The sequence below is a fragment of the Sminthopsis crassicaudata genome, chromosome 6, assembly GCF_048593235.1.
Source record: "Sminthopsis crassicaudata isolate SCR6 chromosome 6, ASM4859323v1, whole genome shotgun sequence".
In the NCBI taxonomy this organism is placed as follows: Eukaryota; Metazoa; Chordata; class Mammalia; order Dasyuromorphia; family Dasyuridae; genus Sminthopsis; species Sminthopsis crassicaudata.
Genome location: NC_133622.1, coordinates 208,790,329 through 208,810,516, shown reverse-complemented (window position 1 = coordinate 208,810,516; position 20,188 = coordinate 208,790,329). Strand labels below are relative to the sequence as shown.

The following is a 20,188-nucleotide window of genomic DNA, read 5'->3' as shown; positions in this document are numbered from 1 at the left end:
TGTTGCCATTCTCACAAAACAAATTGTTTATGGAAAATACAGGAACATCAGCATGTATAATGCTGAGACAGATGTTCAGATCTTAAAAAAGAATTGGCCAAAGCACTTGATTGGGGAAGGGAGGAAGGATTTTAAAATTACTTGAGGAAAAAAAGCACATCTTTGTTTTTTATCTCTGCATAATTAAAGTTTAATTTGAAAAAAGACATACTCTAGAGAATCAATTAATTTCTTGGGGTCAACAGGAGGGGGATAGACTACTTCATCGATATGCTTTCGATTGCAGTATGCATAAGCTGTTGATACATGCATGAACACTTCCAGATTCTTCATTTGCTGTGCAAGGAGAATAAGTTGTCGAGTAGCAATCACATTTAATTGAACTGCATCTCTGTAAAGAAAAATCATACAATAAATATCTAGACATAACTAAAAGATAATATTATGTAATATAGTCAAAGAATCTTATCTACTTCTAAAAACAGAAATGATTTCTACATGTGTCTATGTATGTGTATATATGTTAAAACATATTTAAAATAAACAAATATGTAATGAATAATCAATTAGACTAAATTTTAACAGATTTAAGAATAACATAGGTGCAAACATAATGTGAAACTAATATGCAAAAAAAGAGTAAAAATATAATTTGTAAAATTAATATACCATAAATTTTACATATATATATATATATATATACATATATATATATATATACATATATATATATGCATAATCACTGGCTAGGACATGGACATAAACACCTTCACTAAAATAAGTTTGATTTAAAATAGTATCCATAAGATTAAGATAGGAAAATTTTAACAAAAGTAAGTCTCTTTAGAGTTCTAGTTATTGTAAAAGCTATATCACTTTATATTTGCAACAAAATGGTTGTTTAAGGAATAACCTGAAAACAGCGCCAATGTAATTGCCAGATGATGAGAAGAGATTTAGAAAGTGGTAAATAGAAGGGACTAGACAGGTTAACTGCCTGGGAGAGAGGGTTTGCTTGTATTTTTACAGACAGAGAAGAAAAGAGATAGAGAAGGAAACACATGGGTGGCAATGAGAACCTGGAAAGAGACAGAAAAGGAGAAAAACCTCACAACAAAGGAGAAGATCTAAGAAACATCTGATGCTGAAAGAGCATGGCTGATAATGAGATTGCTGCAGAACTTGAAAACCAGCAGGAATCATTGGATTCATTGAGATGAAAATTTGTTGATAAAGACTAATTGCAGGGCTTGAAAACCAGAAGGAATCATTGGATTCCTTAACACAAGATGAGACTATTGCAGGACTTCAAAGCTTGCAGGAATTATTGGATTCCTGGCACATGAACTAATGGACAATGGATTCCTTTTGGGCTATTTCTAGGACTTATGGACATGTATAATTCCTCATGTTGATTCATGTTATTTGTTACATCACTTCTTGCCTGTGTTATATTGCTATGTGCTTATGTAATTTATGTAATTATGTGTAATGCTTCCCGCATTGATGGACTTACCTATAATCAAAAGAAAGTGGGAGATGTTATGGGCCAGAACTTGAAACAAGGTGCTTAGTTCACACCTTTAGAGAGCATATATAAGGAGGAGAGTAACAAGTCAAGGAGATTTACAAGTCGGACAGAAATATAAACAAGAAGCTCTCAGGGCCAGAGCCACAAGCCCACAGAAATCCACAAGCCCACTCTCTGGGAGAAGGAGTCAAAAAGTCATTCTAATTTCCACCTTGTGCTGGCTAGAGACATTGGGAGGATGAGAGGCTGAAGCTGGCTGGAGGCTGAAGGACAAACCTTTGGATTCGGAGACATTTGGAGGGAGCTCTTGGAACCAAGGAGAGAGACAGGCCTCTATTAAAGCTACCTTGGCCCCAGGAAAAGAGACAAGACTTTGAAGGAGAAAATAAAGGATCTAGACTTTAACTCCTGGCTGCATTTGGGATTATTGAACTGAACTGAAACTCAGGCTGCCTATAACATCCTATTTCCTCCTAATGTGATACAAGAGGAAGTCAAAATGGCACTAAAGCAAATGAACACACAAGGAACAAATGAACTAGACAAAGGATGATAAAAGTAATAAATGAACTAGAGAAAGTATGTAAAAAAGAGCTCATGCTAGGGAGACACAATTTAAGGGTATGTGGAAAATACCTAAAAAGAAGGGAGGATACCAAATACATAACATTAAAAAAAAAAAGAGGGAAATGAAGAAATATTTGCCCCTGATTCTTTCTCTCTCTCTCTCTCTCTCTCTCTCTCTCTCTCTCTCTCTCTCTCTCTCTCTCTCTCTCTATATATATATATATATATATATATATATATATATATATATATATATATATATATATATATATATAAAATGTATATGAATACGCACAAATATATATACATAGATACTTATATCTACATATATAGCATTTCTTCCTAAGCTACCACAGAGTTAACTATTTTGTATTTATTCATTCAAATTTATTTTAGGTATACTTATACAGGTATTTCCTATCTCCCCTATGAAATATAAATTCCCTGAGAGTAGGAATATTTCATCCTTTGTATTTGTAATCCCAAAGTTTGGCACACAAGCAGACTGTTAATAAGTGCTTGCTAACTGATTTACTGATTACATTAAATTCTGTTCATCATTTAATAATCTTACTATATTTCATCATGCTTCATAATAATGTTTTCGTAAGGCAGTGTGTGCCAATGCCCAAGGCTCAGGTAGAGCCCAATGGCCAAGGTAAAAGGTAAAAGTTCTTTAAGATAAAGGTCATACACCAATATGATAAATGTTACTCAGAAAGTAAGAATTTCACTGAAATAACTAAGTTGTCCCTTACCACAAGAAGGAGAGCAAAACAGCATCCTTTCTCCCTTCTTTGTGTATTGTTAGATGAATAATGGGTTCCGAGTAGAACATATGGATCTGAATCCTTGCTTTGCCACCAACTAACTGTGTCCCTTGGCAATTCACTTACCACTTGTAAATCTCAATGTTTTCAACTAGGAAATGGGAGAAATATACGACCTACTACCTTACAGAAATTATGTGGATCAAATGAGAACTCTAAATGATTTGTAAACACAAGCTCTGCCATAAAAAATAGAAAAAGAAAAAAGAATTGGCAGTAACAATAATAAAGATTTCTTCCTCAGAAGGAGATGTCTTGCTTTCCTTGCATTTTTATACTTCCAAGAGAGATTACTTTGAAAAAATTAATTAACCTACTGAAAAACCAAGTCAACAAGCATTTCTTAAATGTTTATTATGTGCCAGCACTGTGCTAAATGATGTAAATATAAATACAAAGAGAAAGTCAGTCTTAGCCCTCAAGAAAGTTTTACATTCTAATGGGGGTAAAGAAAACATACAAATAAGTTGAAAAAGGGGAGGCTGGACTGCTCAGATGGGGACTTTATATGCCAGTCCATCCAGAAAATGAGGAGTGAACCCCAGAAAGGAATAAAGACATGACTGGTTTGGACATTTTCCTTCCTGTTCTGGGAAGAATCCATTAGTCAGAGGAAGGGGCCAGGAGGAATCTGTTAGTCAGAGGAAGGGCCTTCTGGGAGGAAAACTTCCAATGTGAGAATTCCAGGGTGAAGTAAACATGTTCGCCTTTTCAGCCCAGCTAAGAAATTTTCATCACAAAGGCCAGTGTCCTTTAATTTCTCCTTGCAATAGTATTATGCCAAACAGATGTTTTGGACTGAATTCATAGTAGAAAATCTGATCAGAGACTAAGGCACTATGGCCACAACATGCTTCATATTGTATAGCTTTGTGGTAATAATATACAATATAAGAAGATCTGACTTGTTTACAAAATTTTTGTAACAACTACTTTATAAAAACAAACAAAAAATGTAAAACTTTAAAAATCAAGAAATTAGTTTACCAGCCCCTGCAAATTCTTGGTGCAGAAATATCTGCTTTGTTTAGCTGCTATCATGCTGTAATAAGAAAAGCACTGAAACCAGGGACTCAATAGGTTTGTCATTCTGAAAACTTACTGGCAAAGTAGTGAAGCAACATTTTAACAAGGCGGGTTTTCCCCCTGCCATCTTAAGAAGAGACATCATTACAAGTACTTTTAAAAATTTACACTACTTAGATTTCTAATAATGTTGGGTATTTTAAAAAATCTAATCCCCTTTCCAAAAAAAGCCCTGCCAAAAGCAAGTGCTATTTTCCCTGGAGAAACTTTCTGACTAAAATCAAAACAGCACTCCTTTAAAAGAATATGGAACTACTCAAGAAAGAAAATAAAATGAATCAAGAGAACCAACAATACAATCCTAAATTTTTCCATCAGCTTCCTTTCCTGCTCCTTCATTTCACTTCTCTGAAATAGCTTTGATCTTAGCAACAACTGTTTTTGTTAATAATTTTTCAGCATTTTTAAACTGAAGAAAGGGAAGGAAAAAGCAAACTATTCTGAAAGCATCAGAACAATGAAAACCACACAACACATCCGGCCAAGTATTGCATATGATTTCAACACATTTTCACTTAAAAAATAAAAAGTAGGTTATACTGAAGAAAATTTATCTTTTAGCCTCTAACACAGAGTTTTAAAAGAAACTGCCAAAATGAAGAAATTTTAGACTTACCTTAAATTTTCATTAAATCTGACAGTAGCTGCACAGTGAAATATGATATTAGTAGACTCCAAGATAATCTCTTGATCTTCTTCAGTAAGGGCCAGTTTCGGCTGCGTGAGTTCACTGCTGATTGCTATGATTTTTTGTCTAAATTGTGGATTTTCATCCCTCAATCTGTCAAAAAGCTGTATTTAAAAAAAGAGGAAAATAAGGCTACAAAACATTGCATCTTTAAAAAGTTCTTTGCAAGAACAGAACCAAAAAAATAAAGCCTCCAAAGATTTCATGATATAATTAGGCAGATTTAAGTAGTATTGGCTTACAAGAAATGGACTTCAAATACAAAGATGAAAGACATCAAAAAGACACTACACCACCACATCACAGAAAATCACCAGGACTAAAAAGTCTGACACTACTTATACTACTTTTTTTTTTTTAACCAATATGAAAAAAAATAAACTGAAGAACGTTTTGTCACTATACTGGGCTAGCCATTTTTGGACAACTCATCCATCACCCTCTGTCTTTCTCCTTTTTTGTCTTCAATTTATACTAGATTTGTTAGCTCATCACAACCAAGATAGACAACTTCTTCATTATGAAAGTGAAAACATCTTCATATTCCTAGCTAAAGTGAGTCTGGGACCTTTTTCACAAATTCCTCCTCCTTGATCACTCACTATCAGTTATCTTTTGAAACACAGGTATCATATCAGCTCCATACTCAATATCAAGTGTTATCCGATTATCTCCAGGATCAAATATAAAATCCTCTGCTTAGCAATTCAAATTCCTTCCAAATTTGCTTTCCACCACCATGTACATATTTCTGGTTTTCTTATATCTATGTACACTTTGATCAAGTGATAATGGCTGTTTTTTCTCAAACAAAACATTTCATCTCTAGAATCTAGGAATTAACACACCCACACACCTATAGAAAAAATTCCTTCCTCATTTCTACTATTTAATTTCCTTCAAGATCCATCAAAAATCCTACCATCTAGAGAAAATATCATTTCTTAATGCTATGAATATGACCTATTTGCTCTATATCTAGCTTGTTTGTACACAGTTATTTGCATGTTGCCTTCCCTAACTCTCATTAGATTTTAAACTAGTTAAAAGCAAGGATGATATTGTCTTGTCCCTTTCTTTGTAACCCAAAGCTTAGCACTGTGATAGACACAGAATAAGTACTGCATACATGATTACTGACTATGGGATTTGAAATCACTCCTCCTATTCCTCATCCATCTCATGACTTTAAACTCAAATATCTCATGAATTCTCGTTGATTAAATGATCACTTCTATACAAAGGAAGTGAATAATCTATAGAAAATCTATATGGAATATAGAAATAATCTAGAGAGAATTTAGAAGAGGCCTTAGAGATATCCTATTTAATCTCCAATTTTCAGAGGAGACAAAAATACCTCCAGCTCCAGTTTCTCACTGACTCTATGCTTTCAAGTTCTAAATGCTACTCAGACTTGCTCACATGAATACTGCACTATTATTTTAAAGAAATGTCCCCAAACTTATCCTTAGCCAGTTGGCTTCCCTTCAAGAAAAAGATGGCATTTGAGCTGGACCTTGAGGGAAGGGCAGAATTTCAATACAGTTTCTGGGGAAGAATATTCCAGACAAAAGAAACAGTCTGAAGAGGGCACATAAGCAATTATGAGGTGTGGTTATCAAATGTTTTGCACCACCCCTACCACACTCCAAAAAGGTTTTTCCACATAAATTTGCACAAAACATTTAATTCAGAAGACATCAAAAAGGTTTTTCCACATGAGTTTGCATAAAATGTTTAATTCAGAAGACACCTTTTCTTTCTATAAATTTATTTCCATTCTGCCGGCACTCAATCTAATTAAACAAAAATGTTTAGATTTCAGATTCTACTTAATGACAGATATAAAATAATTGGTACAGTTAAAATTTGATTCAACAGTAAAATGGCTCATACTGATTAATGCCTACTTCTCTCTTGATCCCTTAAAACCAAAAAATGCCCTTAAGGGTTCTAAAATAGGTTCCGCAACAGAAATAGAAAAGTTAAGAGTTCAAGCAATTTGGTATGGTAACATTTTAAATAGTAAATCTGGTCTAAACTTATTACCAAACCTAGAAGTAAACAGAACAAAGCTATATCTTTGTTTTACAAGGTAATAAATATTAACACGAGAAACATTTAGTAGGTAGCACAGTTAAGGAAGGAAAACATCTCAGCATGTTGTGTTATTTGCTTGTGACCTAAAATGATCCTACTTCCTTTCAGCAAAGTCAAACTATCCTAGAATAATCTGACAAAACACAAGGTTTACTACTATAGTTTTAAGCTATGAGCAAGAGTTACCAAAGTACTGCCTAACAGCTAAATTTGGCTAACTAGCTGCTTTTATGCAGCCAGGGAGCTAAAAATGGCTTTTAATGCTTTTCAATACAACTTTATTTTAAAATATAAAAGCCATATCTCTGGATTTCAGGTTTGGAACTGTAGTTTGCCAACTATGCCATTGAAATTTAACATTGTACAAAGACTTTTGGGGCACCCTGTACATTAAAAGGCTTTTTAATAACTATTCCTTTTCTCTCAGTTCTGGGCAGAATTCTACTTCAGTTACTAACAAGAGAGCTGAAATTGAGTTGCTAAATTATAAAATGCAACCTCCCAGTAACCTCCTACTTCCAGCCCAAAAAAGCAAAATTCATGCTCTTTCTAATTCAAAGTTGCATTGATGAGTGATAATCATCCCATCCCTGGGAAAATTACTTCCTTTTTCTGTGCCTCAGTTTCTTCTTCTGTAAAATGAAAATCAGAATAACCTGTAGAGTCTGTTTTAGTAATCCTACCCCAACTTCTCTGCTGAGCTTCCATCTCCCAACTCTAATTACCCTTCAGACATCTCAAAAAGATGTCCAGAGAAATAAATATTAAAACCACTATGTCCAAAGTGGAATTCATTTTTCTTCCCCCCTAAATCCAAGCTTTCTCCAAATTTCTATACTGTTGAAGACACCATAATTCTCCCACTCTTACAATGGTAGTCATCTTGCCTCCTCACTCTCTCTCCCCTCGGATATCCAATCTGTTGCCAAGACTTGCCAATTTCACCTTTGTAACATCTCTCACATAAGCTTCCTTCTTTCTTCTGACACTGTCACTACTTTGCCCTCATCACTTCATGCCTGAACATTGAAATAGTCTGCTGATGAGAGCGATTTACTTTAAGTTTCTCACCATTCTAAACTCCAAATGGAGATCCAGTTGCCAAGGTAATTTTCCTAAAGCTGAAGTCTGATCTTATCACTCCCTCCCAATCTGCCTCCCTCCCAAAAAAAAGAAAAAAAAAACTGCCTAAATTCCACTGGTTTCCTATCACTCCCATGATAAATACAAAATCCTCTTTTTAGCATTCAAAGCCTTCAAAACCCAAGATACACCTTTCTTTTCTAACTTCCTTCATCTTACTCCCACCAACACAAACTCTTTAATCTAGTGCACTGGCATCCTGGCTATTCTATCTGCAAAACACTCCATCTTTTGACCGTGGGCATTTTGTGGACATGTCCCCTGTGTTTGCAATGCTTTCCTCCTCATCTATGCTTACTGGCTTCCCTCTTTCTTCCTTTAAGTGCCTTCCCTCTTTTAAATATTTCCCATTATACTGTATATACACTTTGTGCATATTTGTTTGCTTTTTTTTTTTTGTCTCCCCCTTTAGATTGTGAACTCCGCAAAGACAGAATTGTTTTTGTGCCTCTTTTTTTTTTTTTATCTCCAGTGCTTAGCATAGAGTCTGCCATATGAAGGGACTTAATAAAATGCTTACTGACACTTCAGTTCCAAAATAAATCTCACCTATTTCAGCCATTATTCTTCCTGCTGATACCATACACTAAAGTTAAGAAATCATCTTTGATTCATTCCTATTTCTCACCTCCTAAAGCTATAATCCAAGCCTCAATTATCTAACTCTATTGGATCACTTACACTGGATCTCCTAGTCTCTTAGCCAACAGTCCACCAATTCATTCTGTACACTACTTCCAATGTAATTTAAAAATACTGCTGTCTGTTAATTTACTCAAAAGATTCTAATGCAACCTCACAGTCCGTAAAATAAAGTCCCAAACTTACTTCCTAACATTTAAGGTCCTACTATTTTATCAACATTCCTACTCCTCCCCACCATAAACTTACTATTCTTATTTCAAAGTGACCTCTTCCCCTCTTTCTAATACTAGTTACTTCCTAAATGAAATACTCTTCCAAACCTAATCAACTCCTACCAACCCATATTCTTACTTCCTCTCTGGAGCCTTTCATGACCATTTCTTCAACTATATTATTTTCTTCCTCCAGAATCCAAAATAAAAGAACTAGAAGACATCTTAGAAATCTAGCTCCACCTTACTCCTACTACTTTCATCCTAATGATAGGCAGAATCATTAACTAGCATGTCCAAGGTCAATGATCACTTAATAGTTGAGCCATGGTTAGTACAAGATTGTCCATTTTCTACATTTGAGGTCCTCAAATTTCAAGAGAAATATAATTACAGAATTTGAGGGAGAAAAGTATCAACCCTCTTATGCAGAAAACAAAGGTCCAGAGAAATAATGTTAACTTGTAATTTACAATAAGTCAAGGAGCACGCCCAGGTATTTTGATACCTTTTAATTAATATGACAACCATTTCTCAAGCACCTAAGGTATTCATGATACCAATATGTTTAAAAAAAAAAAAAAAGATAGCCTGTTTTCAAGGTGATCCAATGCTATTAGGTCGACACATAATCCAAGGTTTTTTGTATGGTAGGAACAACCTAGCAAAGATAGCAAAAAGAAATAAAGTTATAGTATTATGTTCGTATATAACAAATTCAAATGAAAGATATGGATAAATCTTTCTTCATATTAACTATTCAAGAATTTAACTTTAGTAATGAAAGAGGAATTCAAGACATATGCTTTGGACATATGCTAAAAGTAGGGCACCTAATACAACAGTTAGCAAATGAAGAATTTCTTTCTCCATAAGAAGAGATGCTCTATTCTGAATTTAATTCTGACCAAAAAAGAAGCAACCAATGAAAGAATAGGAACCTTAGGAAAAAGCGACCATGTCACCCTAGAGTTCCTAAAAGAAACATACATTAGGCATGAGTATGTTAGAGTATATGAAAATATATTTTGTGAAAGAGACTTGAAGATAACTCAAAACATTTATGAATCTCTAAACATTTAATAGGCCATGTTAAAAAGAAAAAACCAATAAGGAAAAAAGAGAAAGGCATCTACAAAAATTGGATCTTAAGATTAAAATATATATGTATAAAAATTCACATTCACACAGCATTCTAGTTTATAAAATACTTTCCTCAAAGTGGCCATTCCATTGAATATGGCCTGTGAAATAGACCTAAAATTTTAAAGAACATATTTAAAGGAAGAAAGGGAATATAAAAGTTCAAGGACACTAACTTTGTAAATTATAGGGCAAACTAAAATATTAATCAATATTAAAACTTTGAAAATTCATTATATAAATTGATTTTTAAATCTGGAAACTGAGGTTAAAAATCATCTTAAAAATATATGATTTGACTTTTACAGAAATGTTTTGCATTACTTCACATATGCCTTCTCAATTTGGGAGGATTTACGGAAGGAGAGGGGAGAAAATTTGGAACTCAATGTTTTAAAAAAAACATGTTATAACTGCATGTAACTGTGGAAAAATAAAATGTTAAATAAGGGACAAAATTACATGATAATCAAAACAAAGTTATCTGAAATATTCTCATCAAGCAAATGGTAATTATAAAAAAGAGTCAATTTAGTTCACGTTTCAGAAAGAGGGTAATGGGTCTACTTAAAGGAATGAAAAATATTTTCTGTTTCAAACACTTCCTATTTAATGAAGTTATATACAGTGAATTAAACACAACCAAAGGATAAACACATGAAGGCAACTCTAAACAGCAAAAATATGGGAAGACAGGGTAGGGAACCTTATATCTTTCAGGACTCTGTGGCACTGTAAAGAATGACTCACTTGGTGCCTAAAAAAATTGAAACACTAAATTCAATCATCCTTAAGGATACATGTGCTCTGGATATAAAGATTTTCCCCACATAACTAAAACTTAATTCATTAGAGCTGAAACTTTTTTAACCCCATATTCTTCAAAAATATTTTAGAAATAGTATAAAGGAATTATAATGTAATTTTTTCTTTACCTAAAAGCACCATTGTTACAAGCCACATTAAATGACCCCAGATTTTTTATTATTTTATCAATGATAATCTCCTCCAACATGACTTTTTCTGCTGTTCCTCCTTACCACTGTCTGTAGCTTTGTTTGTCCATCCCATCTCTATCACTTAGCCTCCACTGAATTAAATCTTGCCAATTCTGCTGTTTTCCATTTCCTTCTGTTTTTTGTTTTTTTATTTCCTATCTCTTTTTTTCCTGAAACTTTTCAATTTAAGAATTAGTGAGACCTTGTTTAACACTTCTCACCAATGATGACTCTGTTCTTCAAATCTGTTGACTGAGCCATCAATTCATGCCTTCTTTGAACTTTGTGGAATTTCTCAAATATTTTTAATACTGTTCAGAGTAGCTTAATTTTTTCCCCTAGTTTATCAATGTTCCCTGGGGTTGAGATATCAGAAAAATGACAATTTGAAAATTAAAGTATTACTGTATACTTTCAAACAGTAACTGACAATACAAGAAACTAATATCAATGACCTTTAAAAAAGTGGAACATACTTCCAAACAAAAAGAATACTGACAATGCTTATTATGTATTTAATAGGTGCTCTCAAAACATATTAAAATGTTTTACTATTCTTTAAAATGTTTAAATGCCTTGTATCAAAAGAAAAAGTATTTAATACTACTATTTTCCAAATTGGCTTCAATAGTTAGAAGTTGATATCTTTCCAAACAAAAATCTATTCTCTAACTTTAAAAAAAGTACTCACACTCGTGGTTAATAATTTTTCTACTTCTCAACACATTTTGAATATTTTAGTGATAACCCACACAGTTACTGCATTTTAAAAGGTTTCAAGAGTTCTGGCAAGGTACATCTCCCTTTAATACACAAAGAAACATTTTATAGTTAGGTATTATGTAATATACATTTTCTACTGATCATTTTCTGGACTTACCTTGCCACTAATCAGCTCCTCCACTCTTTCCTGTGGAGTCTGGCCAGCTTTCTGTCTCACTAACACGTACACTGAATTCACCTTAGGACAAGACCGAAGTAATTTTTCGAGAAGCACCTTCCCCAGGAAGCCAGTGGCACCTGTGAGTAGGACATTCTTTCCTTCATAGTATTCTGGAATTGAAACCATTCTGTCCCTAGGGAAAATAAAGTAAGAACTCATAAGCAAAATTATCTTATTTAGAATTTGTCTAAACAACAAAAACTGAATACTAAAACAAAAATGAAAGAACCTTATATATCTCAGGATAGGAATAGGGATTCAAAGAATTGAGAAATGGAAGAAACTTCCTCTACTCATCCCACCCATAAGGAGTCATCCAGCCTCAGGTCTAAAACTTTCAGTGGAAAAAATCCTTTCCCTCTTGGAGAAGTCCATTTCACTTTTGGATAATTTTCACTGTTTGGAATTTTCTTTCTTTCTATAACGGTGAAACTTCCCTCTCAACATCTTCCATCTACCTTCTGAGGCCAAGTGGAAAAAATGTAATTTCTCTTCCTCATAATAACACTCCCAAACTTTTGAAGACACATAGTAGGTGCCTAAAGTAAATGCTGATTGACAACTATCATGCTTTCTTTAAGTCTTCTCTTCATCAGGCTAACCATTCTTGTATCCTTCAAATCCTCAGAGGGGAAGAGATGAATTTGGAGTCAGAGGACCTGGCTTCAAAAGATGCCAAATACTTAAGAAAATTCGCTTTCCCTACTAGGGCCAAGATTTTTTCAAATGGAAATGAAACAACTGGCTGAGGTAAATGCCAAAGTCTCTTCTAACTCCATATCTACGATGCTAAGATCCTGATGGTCTTTTTTATACTGGCATGCATCCCTTAGATCAGGGATCTTCAAACTACGGCCTGCGGGCCAGATGCCCCACTGAGGACATTTATGCGGCCCACCGGGTTATGGCAAAATCAGACCAGAAGTGACGTTCGACCTAAACTCGCGCTAGCAACACACACTTCCGGCACTGGGCTAAGGCAGCGGAGATAGAGTGTGAGGCGATACCGAGGTGAGGTGAGTTCCCAGGCCGGGGTGTATGGTGTGGGGAAGGGAGAGAGATGCAGAAGATGGAGAACTGACGGCCCACGGCCTTGTAAAGTAATGGAAGCCACCACACCAGACAGACACGAGGGATGTACAGTGCATGCTACGCATGTCACAGGCGCTGCAGGGGGAATATATGGGCTGTGTCTGGTGTGCAGGTATAGTAACAGTTAGTACTACAAGTCCCAGCTTGACTCTATCATTGTCATTATGCTGTAATGACAATGTAACGGCTTCCTCTCTAGTGCATGCTGCAGTACTGACTGCTATTGTTGCCCAGAGTGAGGCTCCTGGTACTAGGCCGTGGCCCTGTATCCATAGTGACCTCATGTCTGGCTGATGTGGTCATCAGTTTTGTCATGTGTGTATGTTCTGTAGTTTCATAAAGAGATGGAATATTGCTAACATATGCCATCACCTTATAATCACTGGGGGTCTGACCTTAGTGCCTCCTCACTTATCCTAAGCTTCATCCCCCTCCAGATTCTTAAGGTCCCCATACACTTGTGCAGCATGCACATGATGACCTCCCGGAAGCCCCGATGTACAATTTGTCACTGAAGCTCACTCTGCAAATAAAATATATCGCGCAGTTATATACATATATGCACAGTCTTGCCTATGATTATGATAAATTACAAGTGCAGCATGTACGATCATGCAGCACTGGATCATGAGAACTGATCCCAGGATTCAGAGGAAGCCAGGGCATTTGGGAGGGCCATCTGAGCAGTGACTTGTGTGCAGTGAAGGTCTGAAGTGGGAGAGAGAGTGAGGGAAACAGAAGCATCACAGCTCAGAGGCAACTGGGAGGAAGTTGGGCATTGCAATCTGTATGTCTCTGTGTGGGCAAAATTATTGCTGGTATATTGTTTTTGTAGTGGGGTGTGGGTGTGGGTGGTGTGTGTGTGTGTGTGTGTATTTTACTAATAGCAATTTGGAATCCCTTAGAAATAATGATGTCAAGAAAAAGAAAAATTGACTTCTAGTATAGGATATTCAAAGAACAATGGACTTATATTAAAACTGAAAAACACATTGACAACTCAGCAAAATATTTTTTGTGAAGCACAAGCAGCTAAATATTTCATCACTGTGAGCAAGTTTTCAGTTGCCAGCTAATAGCACGCACTGGTAGACCATTCATGGAGGGAGAATTTGTTAAAGAATGCCTTCTTTCTGTTGCCAAAGAGATGTGTCCAGAGAAGGCCGATTTATTTAGTATAGTGAGTCTTTCAGGACCTACAATTACACGGAGGATTGAAGAAACGGGAGACAATCTGTATCAGCATTTGCAAAACTCCACAAAAGAGGCAGCTTGGTGGTGCAGTAGATAGAGCACCAGCCTTGAATTCAGGAGGACTCGAGTTCAAATCTGCTCTCAGACACTTAACACTTCCTAGCTGTGTGACCCTGGGCAAGTCACTTAACCCCAGCCTCAAAAAAAAAAAAAAAAAAAAAAAACCACCAAAAAAATTTCATATTTTTCCTTGACACTCAACAAAAGCAATTATGTTCGTGAATCTGCACAACTTCTAATTTTTATTCGTGGGACGAATGATTATTTTGAAGTCATAGAAGAGCTTGCTGCACTGCAAAGCATCAAAGGAACAACTACAGGAGAGGATATCTATGAAAAGATTTGCCAAACTATGAATGGTTTGGAGCTGGATTGGGCTAAACTAGCCAGCGTGACAACTGATGGTGCCCCTAGCATGGTGGGGTCTAAGAAAGGAGTACTTGCTCACATTAACCAAGAGATGGACAAATATAACCATTCTCATCCAATAGCCATACACTGCCTCATCCACCAACAAGCACTGTGTAGTAATTCACTGAAGTGGGACTCTGTTATGAAAATTGTGCTATCTTGTGTTAACTTCATTAGAGCTAATACAATAAATAAATCACAGACAATTTCAGGAATTTCTGTCTGAGCTAAATGTTGAGTATGAAGATGTTTTATATCACACAGAAGTCCGTTGGCTGAGTCCAGGGAGAGTTTTGAAACAGTTTCTATTACTTACTTCCACAGATTATAACTTTTCTGCTTTCAAAAAACAAAGAAGTACCAGAGCTCAATGATGCAGAATGGAAATGGCACCTTGCCTTTCTGACAGATGTAACAGAGCTACTCAACAATTTCAATATGCAACTTCTAGGAAAGGGGAAGCTCATCCTGTGATATGCAATCACATGTCAAAGCATTTGAAGTAAAATTAGGTCTCTTCATCAAACAAGTGAAGGAGGAAAACTTCTGCCATCCCCCCACAACTCAAAATCTGTTAGCAGAAAAACCGCTGACTGCATTCCCAAACAAAACATGTGTGGATTCATTGGAAAAATTGCCAAAGGAGTTCCAATTTACATTTAAAGAGCTTCATCTCCATGAACAGGACATACAGCTTTTCCATAACCCATTTTCTATTGACATTGAAAATATGGATAAATTTTCCAAATGGAACTGACTGAACTGCAGAATTGTGACTCTCTGAAAGACGCATTCAAGTCAAGCAACCTTCATAAATTCTATGCATCTCTCCCCTCTGAGACATATCCTCATCTCAGGAACCATGCACTCAAAATGGCAACAAAAATAGCAGCACTTATGTCTGTGAACAGACTTTTTCTAGAATGAAACATATGAAATCTCCAACCAGATTAAGACTAATGGATGTATACTTACACCACTTGTTACAACTAGCAGTGACAAATATGGAACCAGACACTGACCATCTCATTAGCCAAAAGCAGGCTCATAATTCCCACTGAAATACTGGTAAGTTTGTTGATTTAACTTTACTCATTTTAAATATTGTATTTGTTCCTGTTTTGTTTCTTCATTTCAAAATAAGATATATGCAGCATGCATAGGAATTTGTTCATAGTTTTTATTTTTATTATAGTCCTGCCCTCCAACAGTCTGAGGGACAGTGAACTGGTCCCCTATTTAAAAAGTTTGAGGACCACTGTCTTAGATCTTCTTCAATTCATCAATAAACTCTTAATCTTTAGGCTCCACAATGACAAGGACCATAAATATTTTCTCTCAAAATACCTTGCGTAAAACAGTTCCTTAATATTTTTCTTTTTACTTTTTTAAATAAAAATAAGATTTTAGAGAAGTTTTCTAAAGAGCTCCAAGCCTCCTTTTCATTAGAAAAAAATTCTTTAGTTGTAGGCCAAATCCTATTATTATAAACACTAAAGGGATTCAAATTCAATTAAATACTTTAGATGATTCAAAAGAAATGCTATCATATAAAAATTTACTTTCTGAAAGATTATTTAAAACTCCTGGTGACCACCATTAGATATTTTCTAATATTATTCTAATTTTAATTCCACTATTATATTAATAATTAATAAAATATTATTATATAATATAACAGTATAATAAAAATGTCATAATTAATAAAATATTCATAATTGGTAATTCAATTATTATTATTCTATTATTAATATTTCTAATATTCTATTTTAAAACAATTCTATCTATGGGATATCTGAATTATTTTTTTTAATTGAGAAAATATTAAAAAATTACTTTTATGTGACAAATGTTGCCTTAATAACCAAAACATGGAAAAATAAAGAACCACAAAGCACTTATCATTAATGGATATCAATTCAATCATCTAAAATAAAATCCTATCACAAAGATTATAGTAATATAATCAAAAAAGTATACACCATGACTAGGACAGATTTATATGAGGGAATGCAAGGGATCCTTTGTCACAATTTGATAAGATCAGAAATGTAGAGCTGACAGCGACCCCAGAGACAATTTAGTCCAATTACCTCATCTTACACATAAGAAACCAGAAGTCAAGGCTGGCTAAGTGATTTGCCCAGGGTCACATAGTAAGTGGCTGAGTCAGTATTTGAACTCTCCAAACAGTCTCTCTAAAATACTATATTTTTATAAATGGATACAAAGAGAAGTAAGCAGGACCAGGAAAATAATTTATACTATTAAAGCAATAAGAAGGAAAGGATCCAAAGAGCATTAAGAAAAACATCTCCCCAAGGTTCTTTGCAGAGATGGGGAATCATGAACGTGGATCACTATATAAGCCTTCAGAATTTTTTTAAGTGTTTGGCTGAATTTGTTCTTTTTTATTATAAGTAAAGGAGAGAGTGAATAAAGGATGCAATGGGAATAGAGCTTTTTTTAAATTCACAACATAAAAAAATTAGGTCTCTACTAACTGTGGCTAAGAGAGAATTCTAAACAAATCTAAACACAGAAGGACCACAAAAAGTGAAGTAGATAACTTCAATTACATGAAAATGAAAAGCTTTTGCAGAAGCAAAATCAATATAGCTACAATAGGTAAAAAGACTACTGACTAGGTTGGTGAAGGAAGAAGGGAAGACTTATAACCTTCTAATGACCAGGATATAGAGGTAATAATCATAAACAAGAGACATATGGATAAGTGGTTAAAGGATATAAAAAAATCTGTTTTCAAATTATCAAATTACTTATATTTTAACATCGCTCCAAATCACTAATAAGAGAAATACAAATAAAACAATTCTGATGTTTTACCCAGAAAACTGTTAGAGGAAAAAAAAAAAAAGAAAGAAAGAAATAAGAATCCCAAGGAAAAGAAACAATTATTCACTTATCTAGAGTTTGCTCTTCCAAATCTCTGAATCTTTTGTAGATTTTTGTGATGGCTTTAGAACTGTGGTAGGACTTTTCTTATATAGGAAAAGATTAATAAAGCTGAAAAATACCCTGAGGTTTGGTACCATTCTCTCTACTAGAGTTAACTGTTCTTAGAGAATAACTATAAAAATCTAAAAATTAACACCCTGATTTCAGAAGACTCAAAAGTGCAGGTGATCCAAAAGGCATGGGAAAAGGTGAAGCTAGGAATAGGTTGCACCTTATTCCAAATGCATATTTACACAAGAGGAGTGTAAAAGACATTATCTAAAACATATATGAAAAGGAAGTGAGTCAGTCTTATAAAGAGAATAAGGTACAAATAAATATGGAACGTATAAGAATTGATTGTTCTCAAAAATTTTAGAGTCAGATCAAGGCTTCTAGCATGTTAGGCAAATCATCTATACAGGAATTATGCTAAGACATGTACAAGAACTGTACAAGTTTGGAAGGCATGAATGAGAGTTGCAATGTGGGATAGTAGAAAGAATAACAATGCAAATGATATTTTTAAAAAATCTGCTTAAGAATTATAGTATATTTTTACCATGTTTAATATACATTGGATTACATGCTATCTAGGGGAGGGGTGGGAAAAGGAGGGGGAAAATTGGAACACAAGGTTTTTCAAGGTTCAATGTTGAAAAATTATCCTTGCATATGTTTTGAAAATAAAAAAAAAAAACTTTGGGGCACCTAGGTGGAACGCCAGTCTGGAAGTCAGGAGGACCTGAGTCCAAATGTGATCTCAGACACTTAACCCTTCCTAGCTGTGTGACTCCCGGGCAAGTCACTTAAACCCAATTGCCTCAGGGAAAAAAAAGAAAAAAAGAAAAGAAAAACTTCAATTAGAAAAAGAATTATGGTATTAATTTCATCACTTTAATTTTATTCTGCTTAATTCCAGAGAAGTAATTTTTCCTAGTTCTATTTTATCTGCAAATTCTGCACAATATGGAGTCCCTCTATTATAACTAGCTAGTAGATTTGCACTATGTGTAAAAAAGGAAATAATAATTTGCTTTTTCTTGGTTATTCTATTTTTGGCTCTGAGTTAAAAACAGGAAACAGAATGCAAAGAGTAGAAAAATAGCATACTAACAGTTCTCAAGAACCATGTACTAATCTCAACTTTCATTTTCACCAGACTATTACCTTGAGCCAAATTGCTTTAACTGAGCCCCAATTTCCTCAACTCTAAAACAGGGTGGGGAAAGGTAAGAAGTGAAAAAGATGAATTCTAAGATTTCCTCTAGCTTCAACATTCGATGATTCTATCATCTGGAAAATAAAGTTATTACCTCATCTGTCTAATTCACAAAGTTGTCATGAGGAGCAAATGAAATCAAATGCATCAAAACACTTTGAAATCTATAGAGTACTATGCTCAAATGGATAACGAATCTCCCTTCAATAACAGTTGTAACAACACTTACAGATCTGGCCAACTTCTGGGACTTATCTATGCTCCCTCAGAAGTTAGCCACAGGGGACTGACTGATCAATTATTATTATGGTCATGCATATCAAGTTAGCTGATAAAAAATCGTAGAATCATGCCAAAAATTTATATTGAGCATGCATTTTATAGTTTTCAGAATTTACTCTTTTCAATTATTAAGGCAGCTTCTGTTCACTTATAGTATTCAGGTACGTGTCCCTTTTTTCTGACTAATTTCTCAAAGTTGAGTCTAGTTAAAATCATCAATAACAGGTTCTTCAATCCTATCTGCAATTCCTTTCAGAAAAATAATCTGTTTCTACAGAAACAGACATTTAGAGCAGCCTTGAAGCTTTTTCCCCCTCTCTTATCTTCAGTTTTATTGTATTCCCTTTTTAGAATGCTTGTTGTTTGTTGTTCCCTTTCCAATCTGAACAGTATGATCCTTATTTTGAACACAGTTCAAAAAAGAAAACCCTTTTTGTTTTTTTCAGCATTTTTCCAAACATCAGCTCATTAACCTTTCCACACATTATTAGTCTCTTAGGTTTGTATTTTTGTTCTTCCTATAGACCGGTTATCCATACATCTAGCCCTTTGTGTATAAAGAGGTAGGTTGGCATAAAGAACAGAACTGGTAAGGAAGACCTGAGTTCAAGAACTGCCTCAGATATAGAATGCCTTGCCTGTATAATGCTGAATAAGTCTTGTGACCTCACTACTTCAGATTAAATTAAAAGGTTGCTGCTGTAATTATAGATCTGCTTTGGGAGAAACAAGTTTTCTTCTACTCCTGATTTAATCTCTTTGCTGAACTCCAGTCTGCTAAACACCTCAAATTCAACATGCCCAATATGAAAGTCATTTTATTCCCATAAAACCTATACCTTTTTCTCAATTCTCCTCTACTTCTGTTGATTATACTACCATGGCATCCAGTTTCACAGCCTTAAAATTATCCTTGATGCTTCCCTCTTGCTCAATTCTAATATCCAATCAACTGCTAAGTTTTGCCAATTTGCTCTCTATAACATCTCTCAAATCCTATCCATTCATTTTATCCCTTCACACAGAGGGGATCTTAGTTCATGCTTTTATCCCCCATACCTCCTATCCGATCTCCCTTAT

At 34.7% G+C, this 20,188-nt stretch overlaps 1 protein-coding gene and 1 long non-coding RNA gene across 4 annotated transcripts in view; one reads left to right on the top strand and one right to left on the bottom strand.

Moving 5' to 3' along the window:
- FAR1 (fatty acyl-CoA reductase 1) overlaps positions 1-20,188 on the bottom strand; it is a 94,688-nt gene that overhangs the window by 31,998 nt on the left and 42,502 nt on the right. For all 3 annotated transcript variants that reach the window (XM_074275505.1, XM_074275502.1, XM_074275503.1), the window contains exons 2-4: positions 11,827-12,022; positions 4,631-4,806; positions 212-391 (exon numbers count right to left, since the gene is read on the bottom strand). In XM_074275505.1, coding sequence (XP_074131606.1) covers positions 212-391; positions 4,631-4,806; positions 11,827-12,015 — 545 coding nt within the window. In that variant the 5' untranslated portion in view covers positions 12,016-12,022. The remainder of the gene's footprint in view (positions 1-211; positions 392-4,630; positions 4,807-11,826; positions 12,023-20,188) is intronic.
- LOC141547122 (uncharacterized) overlaps positions 1-20,188 on the top strand; it is a 68,062-nt gene that overhangs the window by 21,603 nt on the left and 26,271 nt on the right. The window lies entirely within an intron of this gene.